Raw genomic sequence first — 11,960 nt, 5'->3', positions numbered from 1 at the left:
CACCCCGATTGAAACCAAGTTACAAACTTAGCATATGACACCTGCATAGTGGTAGCATCATGCTATTGAGACTAGATGAAATGGTGCGAGTACGGTGAGGTATGGGTAAAGATTTTAAAATTAAATTTTAGTGTTATTATGAGTAATAGAGTTAATGTAATGAGGATGGTGCACGATAAGTAGAGTAAAGTGTCATGTATCCCAGGTTAATAAGTTATGATATAATTCTTAAGCTTATAAATACAAATTTTTCTCCACCTGATAAATGTATTTTTTTAATTGCAAATGGCATTATAACAATGCTACTGTGCTTTATTTGGTTAGGTCAGTCCAAATCTATTACACCAGAACTTGGCTATTGGATTTGGATAGCTATGGTGAACACATCTCTGGGCTCAAATCCCAGCTAAATGTTTGAGTCAAAGCCCATTAATATTTAGATGGGCTGTAATCTATAGTAGTTTTCTAGGCCTTTAAGCTATTTGTTTTGGGCCATAATTCTTTTCGGGCCCCAAACCCCTTTCAAAGGGCGAAAAAACCCTACCCCCGAAAACTCACTGAGAAAGAGAGTCGGAAAGTAGACAATCGAAGGGAAAGAAAGGAAAGGAAAGGAAAGGAAAATGAGAGGGAAATTCTTCGTTCTCCGCCAAGCTTTCAACCTCCAATCGACTTCTTCTTCTTCTTTTCCTCTGAAAAGTACCTCAACTTTGATTCCAAAAACCGATCTTTCAATTTCCAGCACACCGGAAAACCTCAATGCCTTGACGATCTTCTCTCAATTTTCCAGAACTTTCTGCTCCTCATCCTCAGGTATTATCATTCTCATTCGATTCCACTCTTTTTTTCTTTTTTCTAAATTTTTTTTATTAATTTAAATTAAAGATGGGAATTTTCGTTTCAGTTTCGTCGAATACGCGACAACGATCAGCAAGGCTTCCTTTTGTGGATGCATTTTTGTCAAAAATTAAGAAGAACAAAGATCTTTTAGCCAATCGGAAAATTTGGTCGCGTAGATCTACGATTTTGCCCGAATTCGTGAATCAGACCGTTCGGATTTACAACGGGAAAACTTTTGTTCGTTGCAAGATTACCGAAGGCAAAGTTGGTCATAAGTTTGGAGAGTTTGCTTTGACTCGGAAAAGGAAACATTTGAGAACCAAACAAGAACCTGCAAAAAGGAAGGGCAAGAAGTAAATGTCTGACCCCTGCATTTGCCCCACCCTGAAATCTACAATCCCAGTTCGGTAAGATTTTGCTGCGTAATTATTCTTAATTGGTCTTAATTAGTTAATCTTCCCGGTAAAATGAAATGTTGTTGATTTTGGTTGAGGTTGGTTTTAAGGTGTATATGGGACGTATGAGCATGATAATCAGAGTAAAAATTTTGTTTATGATTTCTGTTCTGTTGTTTGGACTGAAGAAATTACATCTCCCAAGTTTCTCCCTTTTACATTAGCTTGTCATGGTTGACTAGGGGCTTGAATGTTGAAAGCAAGTGTCCATTGTGTCGGAATTCGATTTGGTGATATAAGTACACTCGAAGTAGGACATACCAGAGCAGCCAAAGAAACCTGTCTGCAATTCCTGGTTTATATAGAAATCTGAAAGTTTTTGGATGGCTGCCAGCAAGACATTAGTACATTTTTTGTACTAAGGTATGAGGAAAAAACACATTTTGTTTTACATTAGATTGTCATGGTTGAGTAGGAGCTTGAATGTTGAAAGCAAGTGTTCGTCGTGTTGGAATTAGAACTGGTGATATAAGTACATTTGAAGTAGGACATACCAGGACAGCCAAAAAACCAGTCTGAATTCTGGGTTAATGTAGAAATCTGAAAGCTTTTAGATGGCTGCCTACGAGACATTAGTACGATGATATGATCTTTGTATACTAAGATTATGCTATCTTACTTTCATAACCATTGATCGCCTTGCAATATAATTTATATCTATACTTTAACAAGCTGCTCTCGGTTCGAAATGCACTTGCCTATGTGATCAGCAAAGTCTTCCTTCATTACTTACTTGACTCTCTTGTGTACTAAGGCACTAGATCAAGAAAATGTTGAGGCTTAAGACAATAGGCAGCTTCATTTATGCAATTAATATCTGTTGTTCGTTTAGTGATTTGAAAGACTTAATCTCTCAATTTTCTTCCTTTTCCATTTTGCGTGTCTATTTGATGGTTTTACTTGAGTTGTCAAGAGGAAATGTCCATGCTGTCTATGCTATATTTTCAATTGCTGGATGGTGATTTTTTCGCTCCTTTGTCTTGTTTTCCAGGAAGGGAAGTATTATTCCAGAGAACGGCTTGATTTGATGAAACCTTGTTCAAGAAATCAAAGGAAGAAAATGGTTTTAAGGTCTCATTTGTTACATGATTGTAAGATTTTGTTTGGTCAGTTGGCCAAGTTAGCATGTTCTTTAAGTTAATCCTTACTCACAATATACTGATCAAAAGTATCATTTGAGAAGCAAAAGTTGGGATTTTTTCATGGTCCATGCAGGTTGATTTGGCAATAAAATTGATGTTCTCAATTTCTACTTTGTGAATTGCTGCTACAATAGAAAGAAAATGTTTTTATGATTGGTAGAATTATCAGGACATGTTGCTGCTTATATGCACATTCTTGAAAAGTTCAATCCATCGAATGGATGATTGATTGAATACATTGATGATAAATTCAATGGATTGATCCTTGTACATTCTTAATAAGTTCAATCGTTCAAGTTGATAAGCTCAATAGATCATCGAATTGATGATTGACTTAATACACATTCCTAATAAATTCAATCAATCGATCTCTACACATTGTTAATAAGTACAATTGATCAAATCGATGATTGATGGAATACACATTCCTGTACATTCCTAATGAATTCAGTCGATTGATTTGATCGAGTGAACATTCCTCATAATCTTACTAAATATTGAACGAAAGCATAAATCAGCAGGAGAAGTGACAAGGGTGAGGCAGAAGGCATCCAATGAGCCGAGGGCAGAGGCAGCTCCTACCGACCTCCCAACAAGACAAGTGGGTTTGTTGACACATTGACCCGCTAACCATCTATGCCCTTTCTTTGCTTCCACTTTTCCTCAAAGATCCCACTGTTCCTTATTTATTGCCTAACATATTGCCAATATTTGTTTCTCATGTAAACTAGAGTTACAATAGTCACGGCCTTACCCAATGATATAAAGAAAAACTAAAATAAAAATTAAAAGAAAATACACCCACCAACCCCCCCACCAAAATATGTACTCTATAAAATAATGATAATAATAATAACAATAAAAGCAAAACAAAACAATACTCTATAGTTGCACCCACTTAGGGGAGAATCAGCTTGCAGTTTGTGTTGAAACATAACACTACAACCACACAACACGTACAAGTACAAATCTGCTAGAGTTGAGGGTTCGTTGCTGTTTGAGATTTACATTAGAATGGCTTCAAGAATGTTGTGGGCTTCAAGGGCGGCTTCTTACCTCAGGATCTCTATGTTCCATAGAGGGTTTTCTACCGGTAAGCCATTTACCCCCACTTAACTTTTCTTCTCGCTCTCTATGTCTGTCTTCTTTTTATTGCTTTCATGGTTTCTTATGTTTGTGTAATGATCATAAGGATGCTGATACGGGAAAGCGGTTTTCTGGGTGTTGATGGAAATTAGGATCTCACTTCTGTGATTGATCGAAGATTTTACCTGTACGGAAAAACGATTTGATTTTTTATTTGACTGGGTTGTTCTTCTCTTATGCTAATGCATAGTGTTAGAGTTTTTAGATTTCTGTTTTATTATAGATATATGTCTCCCCAAATTTGCCTAATCTAGGATTTCGTTCCTGATCAATCTGGTGTAGTCATTGATTCGGGGTTATTACACTTTTTCTTTCAATTTTGATTTTAGAAAACGTATTAGAGATTAAGAAAGGGGCCTAAAGCATTCATTTTTGTTCTCTATAGAGCATTTGTAGAGTTAGAAACACGTTTAATACTTGGCACTAGAGTATTAGGAGTGAGGGGAGTCAGTTGGTGATGACGGTTAGTGTGGTGGAGGGAATAGTGGCAGCTGGCAAATATTGGTGCTGGTGGTTGATGCATGGTGCATTGCTCGTGAGAATAATGATGTTAGAAATTGTCCCGATCATTCCCTTATTTGGAGATGAAAAACAGATTCTCACAAAACCAGGAAATAGCAGGGCAACCAACTGAAACTTATATGCACCTTTGTATGCACTACTTCCGATAACCACTTTCATCCCTCTGTGCAGTTCACTTTTCTTAATATCAGCTGCTGGTTTAACACAACAAATAGAACTGAGAGCAAGGGTTGGTGTAGCTGGCAACTGATTAATGGGGTGTAACGTATATAGATTGGATTATTTATCAATCCCTCATTTATAAATGATTCATCATGCTATACCTATTCCCATAGCAATCAGGTTCTGTCTGTTGTTAAACAAAGTCAAGTGATATTCTTGGATCTTTGCTTCTGTCCTCAACCTGTGGTGGGTATATTATCTGTTATCTTAAAGTTATGAATTTCTGAATTTTATAGTTCAGTGGTGACTTATCTGTATCATTGAGCTTTACATCTGGAATTGAAAACCCTTAGCTGAATGTGACTGTGTTCACCATGACATAACTTCAAACTTTGCTCTCTATGGAAGGATGATTCATTGTTTGTTGATAAGAGCAAGAAAGCATCTAAGAGCACAAGTCCTTAATGGAGAAATTTTGTTTAAGTACATGATGAATATCATTATGATATTTATTGTAAGTATGTTCTATGAAAAGGACATTTATGTCCCATGATCAGCTGCAATTTGCAGTTTTATTTGTGTCTAGAGTTGCTGCTACTTGGTCTATTTTCCCTTGTTATAGGTTGTTGTTCATGTTACTGCAGCTAATGCCTCTCTTCTATATTCCTGCAGTTTTAAACGATCTAAAATATGCTGATTCTCATGAGTGGGTGAAGGTTAATGGTAACTCTGCCACAATTGGTATAACTGATCATGCTCAAGATCATTTAGGTGATGTTGTGTATGTTGAATTACCTGAAGTGGGAGCTACTGTAAAGCAAGGTGACAGTTTTGGTGCAGTTGAAAGTGTCAAGGCTACCAGTGATGTTAATTCTCCAGTTTCAGGAAAAGTGGTTGAAGTTAATGAAGAGCTCAGCAACTCTCCTGCTTTGGTTAGCACTTGTGTCCTATTCTATACTATTTCTTTCAATTTTTTCTTGTTTTTTTTTTAAGTCAATTATACTAGTTGGGCAAGTGTGCCTTCTGAACTGGTTTTTCATTTGCATCACATGAAGTGTCCTCCTTTATGTGTGTGTTTGTGAGCATGCACCTTATTATTTGTGTCTTTGCCAGAATGCCTCTGTTATGCCATACATCTATGCCTCTTAAGTTCCATTTTTCCATTTCTTGAGGATGTTAGAACCAACATCCTGTTAATTGCTCCAATCCAAAACTTTGGTCAGACACCCCAAATCTCCATTCTTCATTTTTCACTTGTTTACTGAGCTTAGCTAACTTTACCTACCTACCAGAGGTCAATATGACAACCGATTTGCAATGAGCTACAGTCTTAAACAATCATTTGGATGTTATGTCATTTAATAGCTGTATAGGGCATCATTTTAGTAATATTCACTCTTGCTTACCATCTGCAATCTTTGTTCAGGTTAACTCAAGTCCTTATGATAATGGATGGATTATAAAGGTTGAGATGAATGACGCCGGGGAGTTGAAGAACTTGATGGGCTCGGAAGAATACTCCAAGTTCTGTGAGGAAGAAGATTCAAAGCACTGACCAGATGCCCTGGCCATTTTGCTGAGAGGGATGCTATGCAGAGAGGGATAATTGCTACATCCGGGAAGCCAACTGGTTGAGAAATGTAGCTTTCTTGTTGATGTTTCTATCAGACCATATACTTTCATGCCCGCTTAGTTTGGGTTTTGATTTGGGTGTCATGTTTTCTTAAAGCTTAGATCAAGTAATAATGATCTTTGGTTTGGAAGTGATTTATCTATCACTGTTGTGGCAAATTTGGGTTTTGGTGATGGAAATGGTGCTGGTCAGCATTTTACAAGATGCTTCATTAACGATTAAACAAGTTGAGGTAAAAAGCAAAATATAGATTACGTGCTTATACAGTGTTCGAGTATCTTATTAAATAATAAAATTCAGAATACGTTATTTAAAAGATAACGAATACCTTATCCAAATGATGGCAGCGAAAAGATGATGAGAGAGGCAGCACAAGGCAATACTTAGTATAATGCATACCAAGTAATGTTTTTGCACAGTATTGCAGAATTATTCTTCTAATATAAATTTATTTTCGAGGACCCTTGCTATTATAATTTTAAATATTCCATGGGGCTTTCCCGATATTTATGAATCGTTTTAACAAGGCGCCGTACTGGTTACTGGACTGGCCCGAGTCGCGTTTACCATTTCTTAAACCCTTTTAAAGCCTCTCAAGGCTCCAAGACTAAATTATGAAACCAGGAAGAGCCACGAAACATTTTTGAAGGCTGAAGGGATATGTCTGTCTCGTTCTCACTTTCTCTAATCCCTCAAATCGCTTTCTTCTCTGTAACTGTAAGTCCCTCTGTCTCTCTAATTATGCCTGTTCTTTCTTCTACGCATGTTTACGTTCAATGATGATGTGGGAACCGTTGCAGAACTTTGATGGGAGTAGAAGAGGAAGTGGGCTGTTGAGAAAACCGCTGATGGTTGGGAGTTTGGTGGTGAGAGCAGGTCCAAAGAGGATATCTTTCGGGAGAGATTGCAGAGAGGCATTACAAGCTGGGATTGATAAGCTGGCTGATGCTGTTTCTGTCACCCTGGGACCTCGAGGTACTTGGCTCTTCTTGCTTTTGCCTTTTTCTTCAATTGGGTGCTCTCTGCCTTTCTTTTCAATTTCGTTGAGTTATAGTTGCTTCCTGAGCAGAGGTTCAAACAGGATTACAAGGATTTTGGAAGTTGTAATTACATCATCAGAGGGAATGCTTTAGTTAAAGGGTGCTTAAGAATAGAATCTTTTACCTTTCTTGTAAGGCTCAATTATTTTTCTTTGTGTAATTCTTTCTTAAATCAAATGTTGACCGGAGGACTTGTCTGATATATCCTATAAAAATGCTTCCTTTAGTGTAAAGCCTTTATGCCCTTTGGGCATTAGACAAGACGTGGCATGCTTTACACTGCCTATGATGCAGAACCAATTGAAGAAATGATATATCTTAAGGATGTGGAATTTCAGTTTCATTATGGGCGGTGCTGCATACTTAATATGAGTTGCTAATCCATTTTGGGTGAACCATACAGGACGCAATGTTGTTCTTTGTGAGTCTGAGACACTGAAAGTAGTTAATGATGGTGTCACCATTGCTCGGGCTATAGAGCTTTCCGATACAATTGAGAATGCAGGAGCAACTCTAATTCAAGAGGTCATTCATGGTTGCTATATCTTCCTCCCTAAGCTTGTATGATTTATTTTGGGAAATAAATAAGGAGAGACATGTAAGTTTTATGTGCCTGAATGCAGGTCGCAAGTAAAATGAATGATTTGGCTGGTGATGGTACTACCACTGCAATCATTTTAGCCCGAGCCATGATCAAGTCTGGGTTGTTGGCAGTTTCTTTTGGAGCTAATCCTGTTTCTCTGAAAAAGGGAATGGATAAGACTGTAAAAGAATTGGTCAAGGCCCTGAAGAAGAAAAGTTTGCCAGTGAAAGGGAGGGAGGATATAAAAGGTTGTCAATTATGTTTCATATGGATTTGCTCAATGAATTGTACACTTTTGGGAAAAATTGCTAATTTGGAACTCTTCATTCTTTTCACAGCTGTGGCTTCAATCTCTGCTGGTAATGATGAATTTATTGGGAACTTGATTGCTGAAGCTATAGACAAGATTGGCCCTGATGGAGTAATTTCTGTTGAGTCATCCTCATCCTCTGAAACCTCTGTGATAATTGAAGAAGGAATGAAGGTGGTAAAGCTGACTCTTGCTGGCCAGTACTTTAGAAGTTCTAAAAGAAACCATTGATTTGTGCATAACATCACAAGTTATATTTTTGCTAAAATTGAAATTTTATTTAGTCTTAGATTTAATATTTCCTATCTGCAGATTGACAAGGGATATATGTCACCACAGTTCATTACCAATCAGGATAAGTCTCTTGTGGAGTTTGACAATGCTAAAGTCCTTGTAACTGATCAAAAGATTTCAACTGTCAAAGAAATTGTTCCTTTACTAGAAAAGACTATGCAACTGAGTGTCCCTTTGCTCGTCTTTGCCGAGGATATCTCCATGCAAGTGCTGGAAACACTAGTTGTGAACAAAATGCAAGGTGTACTTAATGTTGCTGTTGTCAAATGTCCAGGATTTGGGGAGGGAAAGAAAGCCCTGTTGCAAGATATTGCCCTTATGACAGGTTAAATAGCTTTTATGCAGGCTTTATACAAATCCACTGATTATCAGCCATGTCTTCTATAATCAAACTTCTTTTTCATATATGCTTTATATAATTCCACTGATGATCGGCTGTGTCTTCTTTAACAAAAGATTTTATATGAAAACTCATCGGGGTGCACTGTTGTGTTTTACATACTACTTTTCCCTTTTCATTATTATATTGTCTAATTTAGACATTGAATTCCCCTAAATTTCTCCAGTGACTCATTTTATCATCTGAAAGTATGAATGTCTCTTTGATATGCTCATGGAGATTGTTTTATATGCGTTGCAATATGACAAGTGTTTCTTCAAAGTTGCATTCAGTTTTATATGCTGGCAAACTGACATCTTCTACATCATTAGGGGCTGATTTTCTTTCTGGAGATTTGGGACTGACACTTGCTGGTGCAACGTCTGATCAGCTTGGTGTTGCACGAAAAGTGACTATAACAAGCAATTCCACAACCATAGTTGCTGATCCTTCTACTAAAGCTGAAATCCAGGCAAGAATTATGCAGATCAAAAGGGATCTAGCTGAGACTGATAGTGCATACATGTCAAGAAAGCTCTCGGAAAGAATTGCTAAACTCTCTGGTGGTGTGGCAATCATTAAGGTTTGCAACCATGACAAATAGCAGACACTGAGATAGAAAGGCAGAATTAAATGTTTTACTATTCCCATGACTCCTTCTGCTTCAACTTGGTTAAACAATGTGCATCTTAACTGTAGGTAGGAGCACATACTGAGATGGAACTTGAAGATCGTAAACTAAGAATTGAAGATGCAAAGAATGCCACATTTGCTGCCATGGATGAAGGGATAGTACCCGGGGGTGGTGCCACTTATATACATCTTTCAGAGCAGATTCACATGATAAAGAATTCTATGGGAGACTCAGATGAACGGATTGGTGCTGATATTGTAGCAAAAGTATGCGTCTTATCCCTTAAGATATTATATGTTGGAGTCAACTGTCTGTTTATATATATTAAAATTAAAGTCTTTGAGTTTATTGCTTCTTCCTTTTTTCATTTTAGTGTTATTAGATTGCTCGATGCTTACTTTTGTAGTTTTTAAAGGATTAAATTTTAACAATTTGTTTGATAACTGCAGGCACTCCTTGCACCTTCAAAAGTAATTGCAACTAATGCAGGCATTGATGGAGACGTTGTTGTGGAGAAGACTAGAACGTGTGATTGGCAAATAGGGTATAATGCAATGTCAGGAAGATACGAAGATCTTATCACTGCCGGAGTTGTAGATCCTTGTCGAGTTTCAAGGTTTGCCCTACAAAATGCCGTCTCTGTTGCTGGGATAGTTCTAACTACTCAAGCGATAATGGTGGAGAAAACAAAGAAGCCCAAGCCACCTGTCCCTCATGTCCCAGGAATAACTCCTTAAAGAAAAGGTAAGAGTAAAAAACAATACAGGTAGATGAAAGCTGAAGTGGCCAAGACAGAAGCCACCAAGCTGTTTTTGCAATGGTTGCAACCAAGCCTGTGATTCCAGTTTGCTTGGTTTTTTAGCCAGAATGGAAACGTGCACCTTGCCATTTATAGCCTAAATGAGTGTACTGAATTACAGTACTTCCTTGTAACACTAAATCTTTTTGTTCATGGATTAAATCAGGGAAGGCCTTCACTTTCCTCATTCTGCCTCCTGAGTCCTTCCTAGGCCCCTTCCCACCCTTTTTCTGCCTCTCCTGCAGCTGGCAGCCCCCTATGTTCCTTCTGTGAAATTTAGTTAGCTGTTCTGTAAAATTTATCTTAACTGATGTAGTGGATTTGTCAATTTTGATGAACTAGTTTTGATATCAATTACTGCACTTTGAAGTCATAGCCTAGCAAATAACGTACTGATGGGTATGCTGTCTTCTGTCGGTGCTCTGGAACTACTAATGTCTTACCACTTCCATGAGTCCAGGGATTTGTAACAGTAACAGGAACTAATTTTATCAAGCTTACCTTTGCAATGATGCTTTGGCCACCACCATCAACACTATCTCTGCATCATTAGCACCAGCAGCCGCCATCAACATTGTTGCCACTTCCTTCTCATTCGTTGCTATCATTTGCCTACACAAAACTATTTTCATCATTACTTCTACTAATGTTATGATAAACTCATCAACAAGCTATCATCCATTTGTGATAGTTACTGTCAGAAATCGTTGAAGGGGGGATTTCCATTTTTTGTTCTTTTCTGACGCGAAAAATAAGTTTCAGTGACATCACAAGGACGAAAGAAGATCAATGATATGTTTGATAACATACCACCATATCGTCAGTAAAAGTACATCTTACCTACCATTTGGTGAACTCTTCCCAAGACTTTCCCTGTTTTTTATTCCTCTACTTTACAATGAATCTGTTGACAATCACATGCTAAAATGTGAGCAGAAAGCAGACCCCATTTCTCCTTTTTGCACAGTTTAGATATCTTGGTCCAAGGCTAACCACTCCTAGGAAACAGAATTGAAGAGGAACCAATGGAAATCCATACCCCAGGACGAGTTCAATCAGTCAACCAAGAGTCCAATGATTCTTTGAAACTTAGTTAAAAAATTAAGTTTGTGGTCTTTATCACGCAACCACCCTGTTTTAGGAAGCAATCCTACTACTTAAAATTAAACCTTTCTTGACATTTCTTCAACAATATTAAATTTAGAAACTTAATAAATATCAACTTTACAAATAAATTCTCTATCAACTGCCCATTTTCCCTTGGTAGGTTTTTCAACTGTCCTTATCAATAATAATATCATATTTAAATGAAACATTAGTAATCCATTCAACCGATTTCGATTATTTAATTGGTAAAACTGGTTAATATTATCTCTTAAGTGATACATTAAATCGATTTTGTTTATTAATGGATCCATTCGTACAGTCATAATTAACAGTAAAAAAAAGGATAATGATGGTGGCTTAATGTCGAAGCCAAGTATGTCGGCCTCCTCATAGCCGAAATGACCTAATCCTTCTATTATACGCACTGCTTAACTCCTCCCACTAAACAGAAAGTCAAACTATATTTTATATATAATTGTAAAAATAATAATATTTATAAAATTATATTGAAAGGAGCGGACCTACCAAATTCATGTGCTCCACTGATACGCTTGGGATTTAATCAACTACTCATGCCCCTACCATCTTCGTATATTTTCTGGTAGATTTTTTGTGATTAATTTGCATAAAATTGACCCCTTGTTTTATTTCTTGTCATAATTAATTAATTAGTGTTGTGTTGAATAAAAATTAATAATTATATTAATCGTGTTTTATAATATATTTATATATATTTAAATTATAATAAATTTAATTAATTATATCATATTTATATTTATTACATTGTATCATATTTAGATTATTAATATTTTATATTTATATGATCCGATTAAGATATGTGACCTTTAATACTCCATGCCGTGAAAACCTAATTAACTAATAACTATAACCGGATGAAGTTTACAGCATGTAAATAC

The 11,960-nt window shown here is 36.8% G+C and overlaps 3 protein-coding genes across 3 annotated transcripts; all 3 read left to right on the top strand.

The window, feature by feature from the left end:
* Nucleotides 1-546: 546 nt before the first annotated feature.
* On the top strand, nt 547-2,538 carry LOC148763886 (small ribosomal subunit protein uS19m-like). The gene is made up of 3 exons (XM_088803231.1): nt 547-810; nt 902-1,244; nt 2,284-2,538. The coding sequence occupies exons 1-2, from the start codon at nt 621-623 to the stop codon at nt 1,192-1,194; spliced, it is 483 nt and encodes a 160-aa protein (XP_088659357.1). The 5' UTR covers nt 547-620; the 3' UTR covers nt 1,195-1,244; nt 2,284-2,538.
* A 749-nt stretch (nt 2,539-3,287) lies between these two features.
* LOC18607058 (Single hybrid motif superfamily protein) lies at nt 3,288-6,027 on the top strand. The gene is made up of 3 exons (XM_007041030.3): nt 3,288-3,527; nt 4,937-5,196; nt 5,691-6,027. The coding sequence occupies exons 1-3, from the start codon at nt 3,449-3,451 to the stop codon at nt 5,817-5,819; spliced, it is 468 nt and encodes a 155-aa protein (XP_007041092.3). The 5' UTR covers nt 3,288-3,448; the 3' UTR covers nt 5,820-6,027.
* Nucleotides 6,028-6,405: 378 nt separating this feature from the next.
* On the top strand, nt 6,406-10,309 carry CPN60ALPHA2 (TCP-1/cpn60 chaperonin family protein). The gene is made up of 9 exons (XM_007041025.3): nt 6,406-6,614; nt 6,698-6,872; nt 7,341-7,462; nt 7,561-7,768; nt 7,859-8,004; nt 8,143-8,449; nt 8,836-9,086; nt 9,203-9,403; nt 9,587-10,309. The coding sequence occupies exons 1-9, from the start codon at nt 6,558-6,560 to the stop codon at nt 9,872-9,874; spliced, it is 1,755 nt and encodes a 584-aa protein (XP_007041087.3). The 5' UTR covers nt 6,406-6,557; the 3' UTR covers nt 9,875-10,309.
* The last annotated feature ends 1,651 nt before the right edge of the window (nt 10,310-11,960 follow it).

This window comes from Theobroma cacao, chromosome 2 (genome assembly GCF_053813885.1).
Source record: "Theobroma cacao isolate CCN51 chromosome 2, ASM5381388v1, whole genome shotgun sequence".
Taxonomy (NCBI): Eukaryota; Viridiplantae; Streptophyta; class Magnoliopsida; order Malvales; family Malvaceae; genus Theobroma; species Theobroma cacao.
This window is presented reverse-complemented; position numbering and strand designations above follow the sequence as displayed.